This window comes from Amyelois transitella, chromosome 4 (assembly GCF_032362555.1).
Source record: "Amyelois transitella isolate CPQ chromosome 4, ilAmyTran1.1, whole genome shotgun sequence".
In the NCBI taxonomy this organism is placed as follows: domain Eukaryota; kingdom Metazoa; phylum Arthropoda; class Insecta; order Lepidoptera; family Pyralidae; genus Amyelois; species Amyelois transitella.
Genome location: NC_083507.1, coordinates 11,276,520 through 11,303,180, shown reverse-complemented (window position 1 = coordinate 11,303,180; position 26,661 = coordinate 11,276,520). Strand labels below are relative to the sequence as shown.

Below are 26,661 nucleotides of genomic sequence, written 5' to 3'. Positions count from 1 at the left end.
TTTTCCGCCGGCCGGGGTGATATGGCGTATTTAGGATCGTGGATTTTGATAATTTTATTTTTTTTCCTACTTTCTGAAATATGAACCGATATTTTTCTTTTAACGTTTTTAAATATCCTTTAGATGAGTACCTACACTTAACAGTTAAATTAATGCAGATGAATTAAAAGTCACCCTGTATGTAGTATTTAATATCAAAGTATATATTAATTTAAAAAAAGCATATTCCCATACTCTGGGTTACATTTGCACTTTCACTTTTTAAAAAGACGTACTCCACTCGTCCAAAACACAAAAACAAGGAAAATTTCAAATATACCTTTTCCTGCACTTAGCTCTCGTACTAGAACTAAAAATCAACTGACAGGAATGAAATCAATCATATACTTTAACCAGTTTCTTACTTGGCGGACTTCTCTTGTGATATTTCGGAATCAATTGAGTTGGGTCCATATTTCTAATTTTTAAATGCATTACTTTTTAACTATGTAATTACAAAAAAATATTCTCAAACTACTCAAAATTTTCTTTCATCACTGTTTCCAGAAAAATGAAATATAAATTTATTTGGATAATTTATTGCTTGAACAATATTTTTCAATGTAAGTATTTTATTCAATAGATTAGAATAGTAAGCCCTTGACCATGGATCCTGGATTGGGTGAATCAGGTTTTTACACGAAGCTACTCCCGTCCGACCTACGTAACCTTTGCAGGGGAATCTGACATGTATTGGATCATATAGTTACCCATCCAGTTGCCTTAATGTGCAGGTTTCCTCACGATTTTTTCTCTCGCCGTAAGATGTCGAAACCTATTTAGTAGTTGTATCAAAAGCATTACTGCTCTATTTGTATTCACGTGTTTATAATTTTACTGCTTTTATTTTTGCACACACATTTCTCACATCTTTATTCCTGTCGTGTTGAACAGAGTCAAAAATCGCCTCTTTCGAGATTTAAATCGACATGATTTCTAATGTAAATTTTCTTCATAATTTCAGCATGCTTGTCCCAATATCCACCACCAACATATAGGAAATCAAAATCAGTGCTTAATCCATGCGAAAATAACATGGCTTCATTAGTGGAACATTTCTTTTCGATCATATTCTCGGAATTCCGCAACCCTCAACCCGTATGTGTTTGTGTGCAAATGTGCCCCAACCAAGCAACATACTGCTACCCAAATGGATGTTTAAGAAAAACTGAAAATAATCGTAAAGTAGCACCAAGTCAGCAAGAAGAGGCTCATGTTCTTAGAGTTGAAAATAAAAGACCGATGTTTCTGGTAGATAATAGTGGTAATCAAGTAGCTGAAGTCGTCGATGAAGTGGGCGCTACGAATGCTGGTAAGTTGATTTTTGTTCTATAAGCTCGACTCACTGGGCCTACGCTTAAGATATGTAAGTAGTACTTGGGGTGCTATGAAAAGATTAAGCAAAGTATTTCGGTCAACTTGCTCCGTTACACATATTGAATACGCTTCAGGATTTTTTTGAGAAAATTTAATTGATTGGTACTTTGTTTCGTTATACGCCAAGTATGAGACACAGACACAGGTGTGATTCTATTCTATTTCTATTCTATTAAAATTTGTTAAATATTAAACAGAGTATTTATAGCATTATTTTTGTATTTGTTTTGCAGTGACTACAACGGAACCTTCTTTCAAGAAACCTATGAACAAATATCCATTTGATAATTACAAAACAATTTATAAATATCGCAAACTACCTAGGGTGCACATGCAGTACAATTTAAGAGAACAAGTAAAAAATTCTAAATCTAATACATACTCAGATGTGGGGGGTAATAGGTGGCCATTGAATAAAATAAAACAAGTGACTATTCCAAAAACGTACGAAACAGAACCAGACGTAGCAACAAAAAGCCCAGTGCATTTCATATCTATGCCCTCAATTATCCCAAGATATTTCAAAAGAGACTTAAGGTCGCATTTTAAACATGCCAGTCATGAAAATATTAGTTATGCAGAAAAAATACCAGCTGAACCGGAAAAGTTTTCTTTAGAAAAATTGATTAATGACTTAATCGCCAGTAGTTTAGAAAATTTGGACTATAGCAATAATACCGACATTGGTATAGAAATAATCTCAAAAGTTTTAGATAATGATACTAATGCGATGATGTATAATAATAAAAAATTTATATCACAGAAAGAAGTTTTAGATACATCGAGTAGTACAATGCATGAGACTACTGCAGCTAGCTTAAATGAAACAGCTGATAATTCAAACAACAAAAGTTTTGAGTATGAAGATGACACTCTACAAACTCCTAAGGAAATGTTTATAAATATTTATAACGATGATGCTATAGAATCGCTGTCAAAACGAATAGATAAACTTAATAATACAAGTTATGAGTTAATTAATACGACGAATGAGATACTAATTACACCAGGAGATTTTACAGTAACTCAATGGGCAACATCATCTAATAAAACAGAAGAAATTAATAATGAAGGCAATGATAGATATAAAAATTTTACTCTAATATCTTAGGTTTGGGGTAATAATTTATATTAATTAATTTTATCTGCTTTAAATAAAGTTCAGTCAAAGACATCTTTTTTTTTGTTTTATCAAAAGCATATATATTATAGCCATTTTTAAGAGAAAAGAAGTTTCATACAAATAATACAAACATAAAGTATACAATATTATTAACGTCCTAGCAATGGTTGTCACGGTCTAATTGTATTTTATTCTAATTGTGCTTACATCAAATTGACTATGTTAATATGGTAAAGCTTTCTAAAAATCTTGTCAATCTTTTGTTATTATTGTAAGTTTCTTTGTATAAATTCAATGTCTACATTGTTAGGCCTCACTTGAATTTGATCTTTTCGGAAACAAAGATTATCTCCATTTATTTTTGTTTTCACAGTGAAATGCCTAAGAAAATGTATCAGTCCAGTTTTTACTTGCAGTCGAGCAAATCTCATACCGACACAAAGTCTGTTGCCTTTGCCAAAAGGCATGTAAATACTACTATCTTGTGGTGTCTCTGACGCAAATCTCTCAGGATCAAATACTTCTGGATTTGCATAATATTTAGGATCATGATGCAGTTCATACACTGACACAAACACTTTAGTACCTTTCTGTATTTTAATATTACCTACAGGTAACACAGTATCTTCGACGCATTGTCTTACTAAAAACCCTATAGGTGGAAGCAGCCTCAAACTCTCGCATAACACCTTTTCTAAATGTTCCATTTTCATGACAGAATCATATGTCAAATTATCATTCAGCTCCTCGAATGTTCTATCTATTTCGTTGTGAACTTTTTTTAGGTGTTCAGGATTCCGACCCAGTTCTAATAAGCAAGCATATATGGCAGCAGCACTTGGATCAACCCCGGCTAAAAAGAAAAAGAAAGCTTGTCCAGATAATAGCTCATCGGTAGGCTCTATCTCGAGACCTGTGTCCCGATCTTTCAATGGGCCATTTCTTTGTAAAACAACACACATGTCTCCAAAATCATGTTTATTGCCACTTTCTTGCTCTCTTTGGCGAATAATTGTTTTAATAGCACCAATGAAGAATTGTTCATACTCAGAAAAAAGCTTTAGTTTTAATTTTCGTGATAACCATGGACTTAAATTCATGATCGTCGTCTTTATAATAGTTTTAAATGTAGATTTGAAAGCTCGTGTAGCGACATCTAAAAATGGGGAATCGAAAACCGATTCTGATTCCACACCAAACACAGCAGCTCCTATAGCGGCGCAACAAAATGTCGATATTGAATCAAAAGCGTTTCCTTTCAATCTTTTTGGATTATTTTTGAGATAAGTTATAAAATCAATTCCACTTTTGTCCATTATATAAAACATTTGCTTCAGTTTTGTACTGGTGAAGATTGGTGTCATACTTTGCCGCACCAGTTTCCATCTGTTGCCATTCATGAACAGTATGTTATCAGCTAGATGATCACCTTCATTGACCTCAAGTCCTCGATGACTAAATGCCTGGAAATCTGTTTGAAAAATGTGTTGAATATTGAGAGCATCATTCACAAGTAATGATGGTGTCAGGAGACCGCCGAAACCAACAGCCGATTCGTCGTGATATTGTTTGTAGAGATCGCCTGTTGAAGCTCCTATTCAACCTCCTTTGTGTCGCATTGACGCAATGCACGCGTCCGATTGTGTTTTGTTTTTTCTTTTCAATTTACGAATTATAGTCAAAATTTTATTCAAAAACAGCTCCGTATTTTTATTTTACAAATCCCAAAAATAATAAGCGACACTTCAAGACATGGTCCAGGATCGTAGCCGGATACCATTTTAAGGATCAGCTATTTATATATTTATTGGAAAAATCTCCATCAAGACTGGAAGTTTGGACGGAAAAATTGGCCATTACATACAATCTGCGGAGTCATTTGCAAGGAAATATTTTGTGTGGTGTTGAGCGTAATCATTAAATATAGGTAGTATAACCCAACACTCTAAAGGTATTTTCATCCAGCAGGTTAGTAAATAAGTTTTATTAATATTATATAACTTATTTAGGTCATTTTATTTCATTCAAAACCCATTACGCTGTGAACAAAAATCAATTTTGTAGTAACTTTGTTCTACAATTATTTCGTTGAATTAAGACTAAATTGTACTTGAAAAAGGTATTGTGTGCATTAAAGCAACATTATTTAGTTTGATTCGTTATAAAATTTGCGAAATATTGATAATTTAAATTGTTTGTTCACATCATTTAATTTTCGCGCGTGGGTTCATATTTTTTCGCATTCCGTTCCAATTTCAAATCAGTCTATTTTTTATGTGTCGCTTACTTACAGCTGTTTTATTTTTTAATATTATCTAATTTGTGTTTAATGTCAACATATTTCATTGCCTCTTACGCAAAGGTAAATTAAAAGTAAAAATTAAAAAAATATTTTACTACTCAATTGTAATAAAAGGCAATATTAAGTTGCTAGGTATTTACATACCTTGTAATAATACAGATAAATAAGTACATACATTGTGCAGTTTGCAGTTTTATAATACAGTTTTCTATTTTACTTGATGACTAATGATAATAATTAGATATTCTCGTAAATTTGTATTTGTATAACGTGATTTGTTAGCAGCTGTATAGTGATTAGTATACGTGTACTTGTGATCTTATTTACCTTTTGCATTGTATAAATTCCAGGTTGACAACACTCGTTTCCCAGAATGTCGAACGAGAAGGAACTCATTAAAAAGCGAGCTAGCTTTAAAGGGCGTTTGACTTCATTTATTAATTACTTGGATTCACTTAGAAGCATTACTTTGGATGATGCGATCGCCAGAGAATTACAGTTGCGTATTGGTAAGATAGAATCGTTATTTGAACAGTATGACGAGGTACAATTACAATTAGAATGTGTAGTTGATAATCCTGAAGCCCAGTTTATCGAGCGACAGGAGTTTGAGTCTCGTTTTTATAGAGAAATAGCTAGGGCTCAAGGTATATTGCACGCGCAAACAAACTCAACGCCGCTGTTGAGCGCAGGCAGCGAGGAAGGTTCTCGTGCAAGTCGCCGTCTTGTGAAGTTACCTACAATACAGCTTCCAAAATTTAGTGGTTCTTACGATAATTATTTGGAATTTCGAGACACTTTCACTAGCCTCATACATGATAACGATGATATTGATGAAATAAATAAATTTCACTATTTACGCACTTCTCTGGAGGGGTCCGCTGCTGTGGTGATCCAATCAGTACAATTTTCCGCAAGCAACTATGCAGTTGCTTGGAAACTTCTGTGTGATAGGTTTGATAACAAACGTCTTTTACTACAAAATCACGTCTCAGCTTTATTTAATATTGAATCTATCACAAAAGAGTCATCTGTTATGTTAAAGCGATTAATTGATCAAGTCAATAAAAATCTGTGTGCGCTTGAGTCCTTGAACGAACCTGTTAGGCAATGGGATACTCTTTTAATTCATATCATTACTCATAAATTAGATCAAAAGACATACAGAGAGTGGGAGGAATACAAGGGACGTATGGATCAGAACAGGTCCATTACTTTCGATGATTTTTTAACATTTATTCGCAGTCGTGCTGATTTATTAGAAACACTGGAGTTGTCACGTGGTAACCAGTCATACAATAAGTTTACACCTAAAATTAAGTCTATGGTAGCGGTACCAGGTAACTCTAGTCAGCAGTCGAATGCTGAAACAACCCAAAGGACTTGTCCGATGTGCAAGGGTAATCATTTCTTATATAATTGTTCTCAGTTTTTGGCTTTGACTGCTGAGGCTCGTTTGAACTTGCTACCTGGTTATAAACTATGTTTTAATTGTTTCCGAAGAGGGCACTTTGCCAACTCTTGTAAGAAACCAGGTTGCAAGGTATGCAAACGACGCCATAATACACTTATTCATGTAAATCAGCAGGCACGACAGGGAAATAGCTCTCCATCTGAGACATCATCGTCCGCCTCTCCACCACAGCCCGCGTCTAACAATACGAATGACGTTGCGTTGTCAGCAAATGTACGTAACGGGCATTGCGAGGTACTTCTGTCTACTGTTTTAATTAAATTACACGATAACAATAATCGTGAGCATATTGTGCGTGCAGTGTTAGACAGTGGAAGTACATCGAGTCTTATGACTGAAAAACTGTGTCAACAGTTGAACTTACAGACTAGTCAGGTTACTGGCTCAATCCTAGGCATAAACAATTCTGTTTCTACAGTAAATAAAACGTGTCATACGCGGATGACATCATTAGATAACAGTTTTTCTTCCGAAATTAATTGTTTCGTTTTGCCTACGATTACTAGTAGTGTGCCGCGTTCTGAAATAAATAATTTTAATTTTGAAATTCCGCCTAACATTTGTTTGGCCGACCCTATGTGGTATAAACCTGCCGAGGTTAATATATTAATTGGTTGTGATCTATTTTGGGATTTATTAGGTACACAACAATTACGGCTAGGTAAGGGGAAGCCAGTTATATGTGAGACAAAGTTAGGTTGGGTTATCTCAGGTCCTATTTATGATAAGTACATCACTAGTAATACGCAAGCATGTCATATCAAGTGCAACTTCACACATGTTGATTCTGAAACTACTCAATCTGCAGTTGATATTCAACATGATTTAATTCTTTTATGGCAGTTAGAGGAAGTAAGTGCAAAGTCACTTAATTATTCGCCTGAAGAACTCATGTGTGAGGAACACTTTATCGAGAACACATCTCGTCTTGAAGACGGTAGGTGTTGCGCACGTATACCTTTAAAGGGTACTCCTGAATCTTTATGAGATAAAGTATCACGAGCAAAGCACTGTCTTATATCTTTAGGGCGTAGGTTAAAGAGTAAACCTGAATATTATTTACTTTTAAATAAGCAGAGTTTGCCTAAGAAAAGTCAACTCATTAAATTTAATATTTATATAGATGAAAATAATATCATGCGAGTTGGAGGTCGCATTGATAACTCTGACTTCCCTATTGATAAAAAGCACCCTATACTTATACAGTCCACTCATGTCTTTACCAAATTATTGTTTGATTATGAACATAAACGGCTTCTGCATGCTGGTCCCCAATTATTATTATCGTCTATAAGGGAGACTTATTGGCCTATTGGTGGTCGAAATTTAGCAAAAGCTTGTTATCATAATTGTGTTATGTGTACGCACGCGTATGAAGGGTAAAATTGTTACACCTTTGATGGGAAATTTACCACAGCAGCGCATCGCTCCAGACGGTTATCATCACATTTCAAAGTGTTGGAGTAGACTATGCCGGTCCACTTATGTGTGCTAGTCGTCAAAGTCGTGGCTGTAGGTTAGTGAAAGTGTATATTGCACTATTTATTTGTTTTACCACCAAAGCTTTCCACTTGGAGTTAGTTGGCGACCTCACAAGTAACAATTTTTTGCTCGCATTGCGCCGATTTATGTCTCGTAGAGGTAAACTTACCAATCTTTATTCAGATAATGGTACCTCGTTTACTGGAGCTAATAAAGAAATTTCTGAATTTCTAAAAAATAACTGTAATTCTTTGAGTGATAGTGCAGCTTCTGAATCCATTCACTTTCATTTTATACCCGAGCACGCGCCCTATTTTATGAGTCTCTGGGAAGCGGGTTTAAAGTCGAGTAAGTATCATTAGCATAGTGTTGGGCAATTGTAATTTAACTTATGAGGAATTATACACTACGCTCACACAAATTGAAGCTGTATTAAACTCCCGGCCGATTACACCGCTCTCATCGGATCCAACCGATCTGTCTCCGTTGACTCCAGGCCATTTTCTTTTTGGACGTCCTCTTACATCCTTACCACAAAATGATTACCAAGGCTCGTTGGAGCAATGAATATATAACTGAACTTCAGCAAAGGACTAATCAGGATAATCTGAAGCTGGACACTTTAGTAGTGGTAAAGGATGATAACCTCCCGCCGCTTAAATGGAGATTAGGACGAGTCGTGGCAATTTACCCTGGACTTGATGGCATCGCGCGCGTCGCCGATATAAGAACAGCAGCTGGTGTGATCCGCAGGGCATTTAGCAAAATATGCCCATTACCAGTATTTTCTACGACGGGTTGAAAGCTCGAACCTATAGCTTTCAACGCCCGGGGGCATGTTGAAGCTCCTATTCAACCTCCTTTGTGTCGCATTGACGCAATGCACGCGTCCGATTGTGTTTTGTTTTTTCTTTTCAATTTACGAATTATAGTCAAAATTTTATTCAAAAACAGCTCCGTATTTTTATTTTACAAATCCCAAAAATAATAAGCGACACTTCAAGACATCGCCAATTATTTGAAACATTGCTTTGTCCTTCGTCAAAAAGTCCCAAAATACACCAAAGACTTTATTTTTATTGTGAAATTTAACACCACGTTTCTTCCAATAGTTTTCATTATACTTGCCCATCATATAAAATGTCATTAAAAGTATTATAAATAAAAGTAATATAATTGTAAACCACATGTTTAATAGCTGACTGTTTCCACTATATGAATCCACTCAATAATCGAGCAAACAGATTCTCTTGGTAATTTATATAGCACTTTGATAATAAGTTCATGTAAATAATTGCATTTTATCATGAACTCGTACGTTACCCGTTGTTTGATTTGTTTAGATTATTTTATATTTTTATTTATTGAAAGCTAATAACATCAATACGATCACTTCTTGCGTGGCGCATGACACGCGCGACGCAGGTTTTATCCCGTTAAACTATTGCTGTCCCTGTCATCTATACTAATATTATAAAGTTGAAGAGTTTGCTTGTTTGTTTGTTTGTTTGTTTGAACGCACGAATCTCAGGAACTACTGGTTCGAATTGAAAAATTATTATTGTGTTGAAAAGAACATTTATCGAGGAAGGCTTTAGGCTATGTAATATCACGCTGCAACTATAAGAAGCGAAGAAATAATGGAAAATGTGAAACAAACGAGGAAAATTATTCACCCTTGAGGGCTTCAATGATGCCCAAAATAACTTTTCACGCAGACGAAGTCGCGGGAACAGCTAGTGCCTTAATAAAAGGCGAATCAGTTGTAGTTTATCGCGCGATAAAAACAGCGTCGCGCGTGCCATGCTACTTATCCTACATACTCGTATATCATTAATGCGAAAGTTTTTGAGTATATCAGTATGGATGTTTGTTACTCTTTTACACAAAAACTACTGAACCGATTACGATTAAATTTGGTACATAGGCAGCTGAAGACCCAGAATAACATATAGGCTACCTTTTATCCCGGAACTCCCGCGGGATTGATAGGTTTTCCATGCGGACGAAGTCGCGAGCGGCCTCTTGCCTTGTATCATTGTCAATATTAAAAACGTCCAAGCATATTTTTCCATTATACAATAGCATCACATTAGTTAGTTACCAGGGATTAGTAATCATTTACCTTATGACATCTAATAAAATTTGACAAATGTCTGACTTGGTTACTTACAAACATAAATTATCTAACTGCTTTATCTAATTACCTTAACAAACTATTTTGTTCGCTTATAAAATATATTTTAATTAGGTTGATCCACTTTCAAGAATGAGGACAGGTACCCAAATTTATATATTTTTTTACTGGACTAATCACACAGATTAATCTAGCCTCAACGTAAGTTTAAGGTTTGTTCTATGAAACACTGATTCAACAACCTAATGCGTTTTAAAATTATGAGGTTTGTATTTTTTATGCAATAAAATTTCAATAATCTACATATTTTATTTACATATTGAGAATCAAATACAAAATATCACAACAATGTTCTTCACTTATACACAATACTTATCTTATTTGCAATAGCTGAAGATGTGCATAAAATTTTACATGACAGTTATCATTATCATGCCCTGTTAAAACGTGATGCGTGAAGGCACAAATACAAATCCCACCTCGGCACTGTACCAATGACTATTTCCGAAGTTATGTACATTTCTTTGAATACTAACCGATGCGCTAACAATGAGGAAACCTGCACATTCAGGCAACTGAATGTATAACCATGATCAATCCAATACGGTTTACGTTTACTTGCAAAGGTTGCGAAGGTCAAACGGGAGTCGGTTCGTGCAAACACCTAACTCATCCAATCCTGGTCAAAGGCATACCCCGGGCTCCTCTCAGGAAAAGTGAGGATGCAACCGGGTCTAAAGCCAGGAAGAAGAAGAGTTATCATTATCAATCATTCCGCAAACATCTACTAGTAAAATATTTCGGGACATGTGGTAAAAAGAGTCATCAATAAAACATATGTGATTTCACAAAAACAGAAACTACTTCAAATTCTTCACAAAAATTGCTTGTTGCCAGGTACAATCGTATGATAAAATTACACCACAATTGCGCTATCTATTCTTAGAACAAACATATTTTTATCACAAACTTTATCCGTTATTTATAACGATGCCACATTTGCTTGATTCGTCCAATTCACTGTTATTACATTACATACAGTAGTAACTTCATCCAAACTAGTTTATTTACAAATCTTTCATTTTTCTAGGTATAAATTCGATTTCTACATTAGTTGGTCTAACTTGAATCTCCCTGGCAAACTGGAGTTTGTCTCCATCTATCTTAGTTTTCACTGTGAAATGTCGAAGAAAATGTATCAATCCAGTTTTAACTTGCAGACGGGCAAACCTCATTCCAATACATAGCCTATTCCCTTTGCCAAATGGCATGTATACAATATTGTCTTGAGCCGATTTCGAAGCAAATCTCTCCGGATCAAACACTTCTGGATCCGGAAAGTATTTGGGGTCGTGGTGAATTTCATACACTGCTGCAAATATTTTAGTACCTTTTTCAATCTTAATATTTCCTATAGGCAACACAGTATCCTGATTACATTGTCTCACTAAAAATCCGACGGGAGGCAATACCCGTAAGCTTTCACATAAGACTTTTTCTAAATACTCCATTTCCATGACAGACTCGTAAGTCAATTGACCATTAAGTTTCTCAAAAGTCATATCTATTTCATCGTGGACTTTTTGAAGGTGTTCGGGATGTCTACCTAATTCCATTAAGCAGGCAAATATGGCCGCAGCACTAGGGTCGATTCCAGCCAAATAGAAAAAGAAAGCCTGTGCTGCTAACAACTCATCTGTAGGTTCCAATTCCAATCCCGTGTCCTTATCTATTAAAGTGCCATTCCTTTGTAAACTCACGCACATATCTACAAAATCATGTTTCTGACCTATTTCTTGCTGTTCACGTTGGCGAATCATTTTCTTAACGACACCTATGAAAAAGTCTTCATGCTCAGAAAACAATTTGATGTTCAGCATCTTGGTTAACCACGGGCTTAAATTGACAATTGACCCTTTAATTTTTCTTACGAATGTACTTCTGAAAACTCTCCTAGATATATCCATAAAAGGTGAATCGAAAACTGATTCGGAGACAACACCAAAAACGGCAGCTCCGATGGCGGCGCAGCAAAATGTTGATATAGATTCGAAAGCATTTCCCTTTAATCTTTCTGGATTCTTCTTCAGGTAATCAATGAAATCTTTTCCACTTTTGTCCATAATGTAGAACATGTTCTTCAGTTTCGCGCTGGTGAAGATTGGTGTCATACTTTGCCTCACTAGTTTCCATCTGTTACCATTCATGAACAGAATGTTATCAGCCAAACGATCGTCCTTATTGATTTCGGTCCCTCGTTGACTAAATGAATGAAAATCTGTTTGGAATACGTGTTGGAGGTTCGTTGAATCATTGACTAGTAGCGTTGGAGTCATGAAGCCGCCAAAACCGATAGCCGGTTCATCGCGATATTGTTTGTAAATATCTCCAACTATTTCGAACAATGGTTTGTCAGTAGTCAAGAAATCCCAAAAAACACCTGCCACTTTATTTCTATCGTGGAATTTGATCCCGCGTCGCCTCCAATAGTTTTCATTATTTTTTCCTATAACGTAAATAAGCAACAATATTGTTAATACAATAAGCAATATTGTTGGAACTAACATTGTTATCAGTCCACTGTTTCGTCAAGTATGGAAAACATAACCCAATTCTTCGCTGATTTATATATATGTAGTCAACTGTTGATAAGATACAGTGAACTGTCGGTAAGAATATAAAAAAGTAAACAATATGATAAAGTTTGAGATTGTTTTTACGAGTGTTACACGTTTTGATGATTAAATGGGCCTTTATACCTATAATGAAAAAAAAATCATAATAAGAGTGCCTTGTGGTTCCTGGCACCGATATAAAAAAATAGAACCACTCCATCTCTTTCTCAGGGATGTCGTAAAAGGCGACTAAGGGATACGCTTATAAACTTGAGATTCTTTTAGGCAATGGGCTAGCAATCTGTCACTATTTGAATCTCATTAAACCTCTGTCAGCTGAACGTGGCCTATATCTTTCAAGACTGCTGGCTCTGTCTACCCCGCAATGGATATAGAGGTGATTATATGAATGAATACGTGAAAAAGTATTATGAGAAATATTACGAATTTGATGTTTGAAGCCTTTTCCTTGATCGGCTCTAATTATCTGCACGGTAATAGAAGTAGTTGGCACACATTATGTTTTCTTGACGAGCATGGAAGCTTGCATTGGATTAATGTGCGCCTATTCCCTTAGTTGCCTTTTACCACATCCACGGGTAGGAGAGAGAGTTCGTTGACACTTTGTGTTCGTGATTATATGTATGTATATTTTATGTATTTGTTGTTGTATGTACATCGGTAAGTTACTATCATATTATATTTCATTTTTTTATTTTTATTGTTCATTTTAATATACGTTTATATTCAAATTATATATATAGTCCGCTTTTGTACCATTTCTATCTGTTTTGTGCTGTTTTGTATGTTTTACTCTTATGGTGCAATAAAGAGTTTAATCTATATATCTACTCGTACGTCTTTTTTAAATCTTGTGTCTTTTCTGCTCTTTAAAAAAAATACGAAGACTGGAATAGATCTGCTCAAGGGATATCTGTTATTTTTTCCATTTATTCATTCATATCATCACGTCTATATCCGTTGCGGGGTAGACAGAGCCAGCAGTCTTGATAGACTAACAGATGTTCTCGCACATGTAACACGTAAGTAATAATAATAAAATTTTTAAGGAAAGTTAAATAAATACTTAATTATAATCCTTTCACTTTTGTTTATTTACAATTTAATTTATATTTTTTATGTTATAAAATAAATATACAGCAACAACAGTTTGCAAAGAAGTGAACTCTTGCTTTTCCTCTTCATTTCTATAGTTCCAAGATGTATTTAAAATGTCTTTATGTTTATAAACTTTAGGTACGATAACATAGTTTATACGAATGCAGACGAAAACATTTTTTATCAAATCTGGCTTGTTCAGAAGCATAAATAAAATAATAACGTTTTATCTCAAATTAACTTATTAAGAGAATAACAATAGATAAACCATTAAAACAAATACTATAATTATTGGAAATATCGCATAAACTAATCGCCTCAATTAGATAAAATGCTTTCTCATCTACATCGCTACAAAACGTGATTTGTTATTTAAATGATTCTAAGCAATAGGTAGTTAACTTATCAATAATAATATCAGCTTCTTTGTTAATAATACAAAATGAGACAGTGATGAAATATAAAGTTGGAATACAATAACAGATTTTGAACAGTTACATTTGACCGGTCAACATGATTGTGTTACTGCTATTGTCAATTTCCCTTATCTTAATTTACGTTTATTTGAACGGCAAATACAATGAGAACTACTGGAAGGAACGCGGTGCAAAGTTTTACGAAGTGAACAAAGTTTTGGGACCGTTCTGGGAATTTCTGATTAGCGATCGGCCGTTGTTTCAGATATTCCACGACATTTACAAGAAACATCCAAACGAACCAGCGATAGGTATCGGAACGTTTTTCACACCCTCCCTTTATGTGACTGACGCTAAAAATGTTCACGCGGTGATGCAAACAGATTTTGTTTCGTTCAGCGAGAGAGGGTTCGAGATGAACGAAGGGGATTTGTTGGCTGATAACATATTGTTCATGGGTGGTAAGCGATGGAAACTGATGCGGCAAAACATGACGCCATTATTCACTGCCGCGAAACTAAAGAATATGTACTACATCATCGACAAAAGTGCGCTGGACTTTGTGGAGCATTTGAAGAACAACCCTGAGAAATGGAGAAGAAACACGTTTGATACGCTATCAACGTTCTGCTGCGCGGCGATTGGAGGTGCCGTTTTTGGAATCGGTTCAGAATCAACTTACGATTCCCCATTCCTCGAAATAACTAGAGCCGCCTTTCGTCCTACCTTGTGGAGCAATATAAGGTTTTCATTATCCAATTTGTGCACTCCTCTGTTCAAATTGTTGGGACTGAAACTTTTCTCGGAACACGAAGAATTCTTCATCGGTGCTATCAAACAAGTGTTGAGAAAACGAGAACAAGAAAAAGTAAAGAGGCATGATTTTGCTGACATATGTATTCAAATACAGAAGAATGGTGTTATGAGAGATGAGTCTGGTTACGAGTTGTTGCCCTCCGACGAACTTCTTGCAGCTCAAGCGTTCTTCTTTTTCACAGCCGGTGTTGAACCCACAGCTACGGCTATATTCGCTGTTCTCATCCAACTTGGAAAACATCCAAATATACTCAAACAAGTGGTACAAGAAATTGAGGATGTCTATAACAAATATAACGCGCAATTATCCTACGACGCTATTGGCGAAATGGAATATCTGGATAAGGTTTTTAATGAATCTTTAAGAATATTCCCACCGATAGGTTTTTTGACTAGAAAATGTGTTCGGGACACCGTGTTGCCTGTTGGGAATATTAAAGTTGCAAAGGGAACTAAAATGTATACAGCCGTTTACGAGCTTCACCACGACTCTCGGTATCACGAAAACCCCGAGATGTTTGACCCCGAAAGAAATTTAACAGATCAAAAAAGTGAAACTTATCTGCCGTTTGGTAAAGGAGGCAGAATATGCATTGGTGCTAGATATGCTAAATTACAAGCAAAAGCTGCTTTAGCTCACGTGTTGCGTTCGTTTGATATAAAAACGGTTGAGCACAAAGGTGGATTAAGATTCGGTAAAGATCAAGTGCAACTCAGAATGAAAAATGTGGACATTGAATTCATACCTAGGAATTAAATTGACGGCCTTTGCGGCGCAGCGACAGTGCGCTTGTCTGTGACACCTGAGGTCCCAGGTTCGAATCCCAATCGGAGCATGATGTGAAACGAAATTTGCTGATTGGCCTGGGTTTTGGATGTTTATCTAGTATATAAGTATTTACAAATAGTATAGTTGAGTTAGTATCTCGCAACACAATTAACTTAAACGAACTTACTTCGAGGCCAACACAATCTGTATAATTTGTTACAAAAAAAAATCTTGTAAATATTACTCGTGTTTGTGATTTAATTGTGAAATTTAAGCTGTTAATTGAAAACTCTATTATATCAGTGTCAAGATGCATGTGTGTATTAACTTTAATGAAGATACGTCGTTCACGCACATAGTATATTTTTTTATAATTAAAGTCCTTTAATACCTTTAAGTAACATTAATAAATATTCTTTAGTAAATTGAATAAATACTCAATCATAATCCTTATACTTTTATTTATAAGATTCCGTTGGACGTTTAATGACATACATACATATAATCACGTCTATATCCCTTGCGGGGTAGACAAATCCAACAGTCTTGAAAATACTGATAGGCCACGATAAGCTGTTTGGCTTACTGATAGAATTGAGATTCATATAAAGTGGCAGGTTGCAACCCCGTCGCCTAAAAGAAGTCCAAGTTCACAAGGCTATCCCTAAGTTGCCTTTTACGACATCCATGGGAAAGAGAATGAGTGATCCTATTCTTTTACCTATTGGTGTCATGAACCACACGACACGTTTATTGAAGAACCGGTAAATATTCTGAAATAAAAATTAATTAATATTAAAATATTTTTCAATATTTTTTCAATGAACTATGATTAATAGCAAAGGTAATTTTATATATGATGATATGATGACAATATGATGTCAATTATGTCAATGTTCAACTATCTCAGCTAAATATAGTGTAAAAACTAGACAGTCTACATGATAACAACTATCGGTATGCTAAAATTCATCTCAATCGGTCCAGTAGTTTAGGCTGCGCGTTGATATATCAGTCAGTCAATCAGTCGTCTTTGCGTTTAAGATATAAATATTATCTCGTTATTTGCTTTGTTTTTGTAAAAAGAGACCCGCCTCTAATCAATATCCAACTTTTTTGAACCTGGTTAAATTTCTCCTTCTCCTAAGTGTAACAAACACTTCCCTGAAAACCGCATCAAAATCGGTTTAACGAAACGCCAGATAATCGCGAATAAACATACAGGTCTAACTGAGAACCGCCTTTTTTTAAGGCGATTAAAAATAAAATATCATTGTTAGGAATGTTGCGCAATATTTATAAGGTAGATAAATATTACCCAATGTTGTGAGTTCGTTATCGCTATCAAATTTACTCAGGTCTAGCTAAATTTGTACAATTTAGAACATACTAGTTTTAAAACATAAAGCTAAAGTATAATTTAGACTACATAAGGAACCTACACGCCAAACACCAAATCCACCAGACAGTCAGTGTGTAATACTCTTATTATGAATTGGATTCAAATGACCAATGAGAAAAATATTATTTCATGCCTTCTTTGGGATTCAAACTCTAAAAATTGGGGCACAGAAGTCTAAGTAATAAGCCATTTTTTTTTCAGAATCCCTGTCTGTATGTTTGGATTCTACAGTCGCGTCACGCAAAAAATATAGCTACGAGCTTACCGCTCTAAGGGGGGCGATACATACATACATACATACATAAAATCACGCCTCTTTCCCGGAGGGGTAGGCAGAGACTACCTCTTTCCACTTGCCACGATCTCTGCATATTTCCTTCGCTTCATCCACATTCATAACTCTCTTCATGCAAGCTCGGCGGTTTCGGGGGCGATACAGGTGTAAAAATTTTCGATTTATGGCGGACGAAGTCGCGAGTCGCGGGCTATAGTTATAGAAACAATCTCACAGATTCTAACAACATACCTACATGACTTTTCCGGTAAATTGTTGAATGACCAAGACATAAATGCAGATAATAAACGCCTACCTTCATAATAGACTGAGTTTAGTGAGGATATTATTTTTCTAAGTCAGTCTGATTCGCACGATTGTCGCTATGCAACACTCCTGCGCACATTATCGTGAATATTTAACTTATCAATTTTATTTTTAACCTTTAATTTGTATTATGAGATAGTATTATTAACAGTGATATCATTAACCTAGTGAATATTGGGAGCGCTGAAACCAATTATCATAGTGAATATTGTGAGTAGTGAAACGAATTTGCTAAACGTCGAATATTTAAAGGTATGTGTGCGTTTTATTTATTTAAACTTTACGCAAGTATTATGTACAATAGGTGGACTTAATGTCACAAGACATTCTCTGCCAGTCGAACATTTGGACCAAACTGAGATAGATGTACGGGTGATGCGATAACTGTTAAAAAAAATAATATGAATATGAATAATAGGTTACATACTAAACACTTACATACAATCCTACTAATATTATAAATGCGAAAGTTTGTGAGTATGTAAGGATGTCAGTATGGATGTTTGTTACTCTTTCACGCAAAAACTACTGAACCGATTACGATGAAATTTGATATGTGGGTAGCTGAAGACCCAGAATAACACATAGGCTTTTTATCCCAGAGTTCCCGCGGGATTGATAGGGTTTAAATGCGGACGAAGTCGCGGGCGGCCTCTAGTATATAAAAAAATAACCAAATCAATGCACCATACAACAAATGTGAGTAATTTAAAAATGAGGCTCCAATGATAATGATATATAAATGATAAATTGTGTAATTAATCATAGACCTTTTTTCACAAAATAAAGGTATAGATTTATTTACTAAGTTGAAGGTAGCTTTCGCGTTGTATTTTAAGTACCTAAGTTATTGCAATGTCATACCGTCGTAATAAGAAATGTTAATTACTAACCGATGCTTTAACGGTTAAGGAAAATATCATGCGGAAATATCTGCACATTCAGGCAACTGCATGTGTGACAAGTTCATAGTTAGCTGGTCTGGTTTGTACAAGGTTGTCGAGGTCATTTGGGCTTCGTGTAAAACCCTAACTCAGGGTCATGAATCCAGGATCATGAATCATTACGATCAAATGCGGACCCCGGGTTCCTGTCTGAAGATGTGAGGACGCAACTGCAGCGTCAGGAGTCTGATCATGAAGAGTGTTGGAACAACTTAATGACTATAGGGGAGAGGGCAACCCTAGCCCTGTATACACGAAGTTCTTGAAACTTATTGTTTAAAAAATTGAAAGTTCTAGGTTTCGGACCTCAAAATGTGATAATGTGACGGCCAGCTTCTAGTGAAGGTGTGGTAGTGTTATTAACCATATACCTAAATCTACAAAATAAGGAAAAGTACATTTAGTTAAGTTGGACTTGGAATGCAGTGGAGTGATATATTGGAAAGTCAACATATTTTTAAATATCTACCCTCAAGGAGGATTTATTTCTGTCTTATCAACATCAATTGACACTCTTATTTAGAGTTTGACATTTGAATAATGTTGCCATCATTAATATAACTATGGATATGGTAGAATTTGATTTTATTCGGCGGTTGTGAAGAAGAAGTTTAACAACACAATTGCTGCTGATTTATATATATATATTAATGTGACGCTTCTGGAGAAGGAGTCTGATTGAATATAGAAAATTGACGATGGTTTGCAATTTGCGCTGGAAAGTTACATCGACCACCGCTGTAGCAGATAATTTTATTGTTTTATTTGAATTTTATTGATTTTATTTTTATTTGATTTAAATTTATTTTTATAAGAGACATCATAGAATTTTATAATATTTAATTCTTTGCTAATTGTTTAATTTGGTTTGTTTGTTTTATATTTTTTTATTTTATTTATTAATGAATGAATGAATGAATGAATTTTATTTATTAATGTTGACGATAAATTGATGTTTTAATTTGATCTGTATATTTAAATATTATTTTTTAATCTTTTAGTTATTATAATTTATGGACTGGTAATAATGTCAAATCATGGCTCATGTCCTCTTTGCCCGGATACTTCGCGCCAATACGTTATCCCTAGAGGATTAGCTGTCCATATTGGTCGAATGCATAGGCGCGGTCCAAGTCAGGTTTGCCCGGACTCTGTTTCTTCAGTACAAACACATGCAACTGATGATCTCAGTGTACTCAATAATCTTTTTTTATTAAAAAAAAATGTGCCAGTATTGAAGCATATCCCTAAAGGAGCAAGATGCTTGGCCGCAGGCAAACTGGCTTCCGTAATAGAGATTTGTTTGAGAGACAATAGCATCCTCGCGTGGTCAAATCTCTTATCTTTCTCTTTTACTGCCTTAAGAGTACCAAAACGTGAGGGACGGTCCTCTCTTACCTCGAAAGTGAAGGAAAATATTAATGGTGTTAATGATGAAGTGCTCAACATTGACGATCGTGGAAAATTATATTCTATTAACAGATCTATAGAGGCAAAGGTATTTAACGGTGATCTTAGAGGTGCGGTTCGTCTTTTGTTGTCGGATTGTTCTGTTGCACCTTGTGATATGCATACACGTAATTCCTTAATACGGAAACATCCTACACCGTCTCGTCCATTGAGACTGCCTTCGGAGCCGAACCGTTCTAACAGATGTCTCACGGTTGATTCTTCACAAGTTTCTGTGGCACTGTCTTCTTTTCAGACTGGTTCCGCTTCTGGTTTGGATGGTCTTCGTTCGGATCATTTGAAGGAACTTATGTCTGCCTCAGCAGGGGATAATGGGGTTCGCCTATTGGAAGCAGTCACCAACCTTTGTAATTTTCTTTTGAAAGGACTTCTGAATCCTCAAGTGTGTCCATATCTGTATGGAGCATCTCTTTGCGCTCTACGAATGCTGGTAAGTTGATTTTTGTTCTATAAGCTCGATCCATTGGGCCTACGCTTAAGATATGTAAGTAGTACTTGGGGTGCTATGAAAAGATTAAGCAAAGTATTTCGGTCAACTTGCTCCGTTACACATATTGAATACGCTTCAGGATTTTTTTGAGAAAATTTAATTGATTGGTACTTTGTTTCGTTATACGCCAAGTATGAGACACAGACACAGGTGTGATTCTATTCTATTTCTATTCTATTAAAATTTGTTAAATATTAAACAGAGTATTTATAGCATTCTTTTTGTATTTGTTTTGCAGTGACTACAACGGAACCTCCTTTCAAGAAACCTATGAACAAATATCCATTTGATAATTACAAAACAATTTATAAATATCGCAAACTACCTAGGGTGCACATGCAGTACAATCTAAGAGAACAAGTAAAAAATTCTAAATCTAATACATACTCAGACGTGGGGGGTAATAGGTGGCCATTGAATAAAATAAAACAAGTGACTATTCCAAAAACGTACGAAACAGAACCAGACGTAGCAACAAAAAGCCCAGTGCATTTCATATCTATGCCCTCAATTATCCCAAGATATTTCAAAAGAGACTTAAGGTCGCATTTTAAACATGCCAGTCATGAAAATATTAGTTATGCAGAAAAAATACCAGCTGAACCGGAAAAGTTTTCTTTAGAAAAATTGATTAATGACTTAATCGCCAGTAGTTTAGAAAATTTGGACTATAGCAATAATACCGACATTGGTATAGAAATAATCTCAAAAGTTTTAGATAATGATACTAATGCGATGATGTATAATAATAAAAAATTTATATCACAGAAAGAAGTTTTAGATACATCGAGTAGTACAATGCATGAGACTACTGCAGCTAGCTTAAATGAAACAGCTGATAATTCAAACAACAAAAGTTTTGAGTATGAAGATGACACTCTACAAACTCCTAAGGAAATGTTTATAAATATTTATAACGATGATGCTATAGAATCGCTGTCAAAACGAATAGATAAACTTAATAATACAAGTTATGAGTTAATTAATACGACGAATGAGATACTAATTACACCAGGAGATTTTACAGTAACTCAATGGGCAACATCATCTAATAAAACAGAAGAAATTAATTATGAAGGCAATGATAGATATAAAAATTTTACTCTAATATCTTAGGTTTGGGGTAATAATTTATATTAATTAATTTTATCTGCTTTAAATAAAGTTCAGTCAAAGACATCTTTTTTTTTGTTTTATCAAAAGCATATATATTATAGCCATTTTTAAGAGAAAAGAAGTTTCATACAAATAATACAAACATAAAGTATACAATATTATTAACGTCCTAGCAATGGTTGTCACGGTCTAATTGTATTTTATTCTAATTGTGCTTACATCAAATTGACTATATTAATATGGTAAAGCTTTCTAAAAATCTTGTCAATCTTTTGTTATTATTGTAAGTTTCTTTGTATAAATTCAATGTCTACATTGTAAGGCCTCACTTGAATTTGATCTTTTCGGAAACAAAGATTATCTCCATTTATTTTTGTTTTCACAGTGAAATGCCTAAGAAAATGTATCAGTCCAGTTTTTACTTGCAGTCGAGCAAATCTCATACCGACACAAAGTCTGTTGCCTTTGCCAAAAGGCATGTAAATACTACTATCTTGTGGTGTCTCTGACGCAAATCTCTCAGGATCAAATACTTCTGGATTTGCATAATATTTAGGATCATGATGCAGTTCATACACTGACACAAACACTTTAGTACCTTTCTGTATTTTAATATTACCTACAGGTAACACAGTATCTTCGACGCATTGTCTTACTAAAAACCCTATAGGTGGAAGCAGCCTCAAACTCTCGCATAACACCTTTTCTAAATGTTCCATTTTCATGACAGAATCATATGTCAAATTATCATTCAGCTCCTCGAATGTTCTATCTATTTCGTTGTGAACTTTTTTTAGGTGTTCAGGATTCCGACCCAGTTCTAATAAGCAAGCATATATAGCAGCAGCACTTGGATCAACCCCGGCTAAAAAGAAAAAGAAAGCTTGTCCAGATAATAGCTCATCGGTAGGCTCTATCTCGAGACCTGTGTCCCGATCTTTCAATGGGCCATTTCTTTGTAAAACAACACACATGTCTCCAAAATCATGTTTATTGCCACTTTCTTGCTCTCTTTGGCGAATAATTGTTTTAATAGCACCAATGAAGAATTGTTCATACTCAGAAAAAAGCTTCAGTTTTAATTTTCGTGATAACCATGGACTTAAATTCATGATCGTCGTCTTTATAATAGTTTTAAACGTAGATTTGAAAGCTCGTGTAGCGACATCTAAAAATGGGGAATCGAAAACCGATTCTGATTCCACACCAAACACAGCAGCTCCTATAGCGGCGCAACAAAATGTCGATATTGAATCAAAAGCGTTTCCTTTCAATCTTTTTGGATTATTTTTGAGATAAGTTATAAAATCAATTCCACTTTTGTCCATTATATAAAACATTTGCTTCAGTTTTGTACTGGTGAAGATTGGTGTCATACTTTGCCGCACCAGTTTCCATCTGTTGCCATTCATGAACAGAATGTTATCAGCTAGACGATCATCTTCATTGACCTCAAGTCCTCGATGGCTAAATGCCTGGAAATCTGTTTGAAAAATGTGTTGAATATTGAGAGCATCATTCACAAGTAATGATGGTGTCAGGAGACCGCCGAAACCAACAGCCGGTTCGTCGTGATATTGTTTGTAGAGATCGCCAATTATTTGAAACATTGCTTTGTCCTTCGTCAAAAAGTCCCAAAATACACCAAAGACTTTATTTTTATTGTGAAATTTAACACCACGTTTCTTCCAATAGTTTTCATTATACTTGCCCATCATATAAAATGTCATTAAAAGTATTATAAATGAAAGTAATATAATTGTAAACCACATGTTTAATAGCTGACTGTTTTCACTATATGAATCCACTCAATAATCGAGTAAACAGATTCTCTTGGTAATTTATATAGCACTTTGATAATAAGTTCATGTAAATAATTGCATTTTATCATGAACTCGTACGTTACCCGTTATTTGATTTGTTTAGATTATTGTATATTTTTATTTATTGAAAGCTCATTACATCAATGCGATCACTTCTTGCGGGGCGCATGACATGCGCGACGCAGTTTTTATCCCGTTAAACTATTGCTGTCCCTGTCATCTATACTAATATTATAAAGCTGAAGAGTTTGTTTGTTTGAACGCGCTAATCTCAGGAACTACTGGTTCGAATTGAAAAATTATTTTTGTGTTGAATAGAACATTTATCGAGGAAGTCTTTAGGCTATATAATATCACGCTGCAACTATAAGAAGCGAATAAATAATGGAAAATGTGAAACAAACGAGGAAAATTATTCATCCTTAAGGGCTTTAATGATGCCCAAAATAACTTTTCACGCAGACGAAGTCGCGGGAACAGCTAGTGCCTTAATAAAAGGCGAATCAGTTGTAGTTTGTCGCGCGATAAAAACAGCGCCGCGCATGCCATGCTAGCCCCGCTGGTCACTGGTAACTTTGATACAATTTTTTTTTTTTTCATTTATTGTGGCACAAACAGTCAAAAATACAGATAAAATTACAAAAATAGTAAACAATATTGTAGACCAAACAGTTCCGATTATATTTATGGTGTAGTAATTATAAAAGCATGCTTATTAACATTAAGATGATCTTAATTATTCTAATAGTGATTTAGTACAGTGATGTGATGTGAGAGCATTGTTATCCCATAAATATAAAAGAATGAATACAAAGAATTTTAATTAGTTACCAGGGATGAGTAATCATTTACCTTATGACATCTAATAAAATTTGACAAATGTCTGACTTGGTTACTTGCAAACATAATTATCTAACTGCTTTATCTAATTACCTTAACAAACTATTATTACGCTTATAAAATATATATTTAAATTAGGTTGGTCCACTTTCAAGATTGAGGACAGGTACGCAAATTTATATAATTGTTTACTGGACTAATCACACAGATTAATCTAGTGTCAACGTTAGTTTAAAGCTTGTTCTATGGAAAACTGATTCAACAACCTAAGGTATTTTAAAATTATGAGGTTTGTATTTTTTATGCAATAAAATTTAAATAATGTTCATATTTTATTTACATATTGAGAATCAAATACTAAATATCACAACAATGTTCTTCACTTATACACACACAATACTCATCTTATTTGCAATAGCTGAAGGTCTAAAGCCAGGAAGAAGAAGAGTTATCATTATCAATCATTCCGCAAACATCTACTAGTAAAATATTTCGGGACATGTGGTAAAAAGAGTCATCAATAAAACATATGTGATTTCACAAAAACAGAAACTACTTCAAATTCTTCACAAAAATTGCTTGTTGCCAGGTACAATCGTATGATAAAATTACACCACAATTGCGCTATCTATTCTTAGAACAAACATATTTTTATCACAAACTTTATCCGTTATTTATAACGATGCCACTCTTGCTTGATTCGTCCAATTCACTGTTATTACATTACATACAGTAGTAACTTCATCCAACCTAGTTTATTTACAAATCTTTCATTTTTCTAGGTATAAATTCGATTTCTACATTAGTTGGTCTAACTTGAATCTCCCTGGCAAACTGGAGTTTGTCACCATCTATCTTAGTTTTCACTGTGAAATGTCGAAGAAAATGTATCAATCCAGTTTTAACTTGCAGACGGGCAAACCTCATTCCAATACATAGCCTATTCCCTTTGCCAAATGGCATGTATACAATATTGTCTTGAGCCGATTTCGAAGCAAATCTCTCCGGATCAAACACTTCTGGATCCGGAAAGTATTTGGGGTCGTGGTGCATTTCATACACTGCTGCAAATATTTTAGTACCTTTTTCAATCTTAATATTTCCTACAGGCAACACAGTATCCTGATTACATTGTCTCACTAAAAATCCGACGGGAGGCAATACCCGTAAGCTTTCACATAAGACTTTTTCTAAATACTCCATTTCCATGACAGACTCGTAAGTCAATTGACCATTAAGTTTCTCAAAAGTCATATCTATTTCATCGTGGACTTTTTGGAGGTGTTCCGGATGTCTACCTAATTCCATTAAGCAGGCAAATATGGCCGCAGCACTAGGGTCGATTCCAGCCAAATAGAAAAAGAAAGCCTGTGCTGCTAACAACTCATCTGTAGGTTCCAATTCCAATCCAGTGTCCTTATCTATTAAAGTGCCATTTCTTTGTAAACTCACGCACATATCTACAAAATCATGTTTCTGACCTATTTCTTGCTGTTCACGTTGGCGAATCATTTTCTTAACGACACCTATGAAAAAGTCTTCATGCTCAGAAAATAGTTTGATGTTCAGCGTCTTCGTTAACCACGGGCTTAAATTGACAATTGACCCTTTAATTTTTCTTACGAAGGTACTTCTGAAAACTCTCCTAGATATATCCATAAAAGGTGAATCGAAAACTGATTCGGAGACAACACCAAAAACGGCAGCTCCGATGGCGGCGCAGCAAAATGTTGATATAGATTCGAAAGCATTTCCCTTTAATCTTTCTGGATTCTTCTTCAGGTAATCAATGAAATCTTTTCCACTTTTGTCCATTATGTAGAACATATTCTTCAATTTCGCGCTGGTGAAGATTGGTGTCATACTTTGCCGCACTAGTTTCCATCTGTTACCATTCATGAACAGAATGTTATCAGCCAAACGATCGTCCTTATTGATTTCGGTCCCTCGTTGACTAAATGAATGAAAATCTGTTTGGAATACGTGTTGGAGGTTCGTTGAATCATTGACTAGTAGCGTTGGAGTCATGAAGCCGCCAAAACCGACAGCTGGTTCATCGCGATATTGTTTGTAAATATCTCCAACTATTTCGAACAACGGTTTGTCAGTAGTCAAGAAATCCCAAAAAACACCTGCCACTTTATTTCTATCGTGGAATTTGATACCGCGTCGCCTCCAATAGTTTTCATTATTTTTTCCTATAACGTAAATAAGCAACAATATTGTTAATACAATAAGCAATATTGTTGGAACTAACATTGTTATCAGTCCACTGTTTCGTCAAGTATGGAAAACATAACCCAATT

At 35.0% G+C, this 26,661-nt stretch overlaps 5 protein-coding genes across 6 annotated transcripts; 2 read left to right on the top strand and 3 right to left on the bottom strand.

The window, feature by feature from the left end:
• The first annotated feature begins 463 nt into the window (after positions 1–463).
• LOC106141946 (uncharacterized) lies at positions 464–21,692 on the top strand. Of its 2 annotated transcripts, none has more exons than XM_060954371.1 (3): positions 464–602; positions 1,004–1,351; positions 20,815–21,692. In XM_060954371.1, exons 1-3 carry the CDS (start codon positions 551–553, stop codon positions 21,690–21,692), a joined length of 1,278 nt encoding a protein of 425 aa, XP_060810354.1. In that variant the 5' UTR covers positions 464–550. The 2 variants fall into 2 exon arrangements, with proteins under 2 accessions (XP_060810354.1, XP_060810353.1); XM_060954370.1 differs by lacking the exon at positions 20,815–21,692 and adding an exon at positions 1,650–2,562.
• On the bottom strand, positions 8,969–26,661 carry LOC106137293 (cytochrome P450 6B5). Its single transcript, XM_060954367.1, has 2 exons — positions 24,449–26,661; positions 8,969–10,004 (listed from the first exon to the last, which is right to left on the bottom strand). Exon 1 carries the CDS (start codon positions 26,612–26,614, stop codon positions 25,115–25,117), a length of 1,500 nt encoding a protein of 499 aa, XP_060810350.1. The 5' UTR covers positions 26,615–26,661; the 3' UTR covers positions 8,969–10,004; positions 24,449–25,114.
• LOC106141366 (cytochrome P450 6B5-like) lies at positions 10,778–12,559 on the bottom strand. The gene has a single exon (XM_060954368.1). The coding sequence runs from the start codon at positions 12,499–12,501 to the stop codon at positions 11,002–11,004; it is 1,500 nt and encodes a 499-aa protein (XP_060810351.1). The 5' UTR covers positions 12,502–12,559; the 3' UTR covers positions 10,778–11,001.
• LOC106141848 (cytochrome P450 6B5-like) lies at positions 14,154–15,995 on the top strand. Its single transcript, XM_013343486.2, has one exon. The coding sequence runs from the start codon at positions 14,182–14,184 to the stop codon at positions 15,655–15,657; it is 1,476 nt and encodes a 491-aa protein (XP_013198940.2). The 5' UTR covers positions 14,154–14,181; the 3' UTR covers positions 15,658–15,995.
• LOC106141365 (cytochrome P450 6B5-like) lies at positions 21,710–24,455 on the bottom strand. Its single transcript, XM_060954369.1, has one exon. It carries the CDS (start codon positions 23,462–23,464, stop codon positions 21,971–21,973), a length of 1,494 nt encoding a protein of 497 aa, XP_060810352.1. The 5' UTR covers positions 23,465–24,455; the 3' UTR covers positions 21,710–21,970.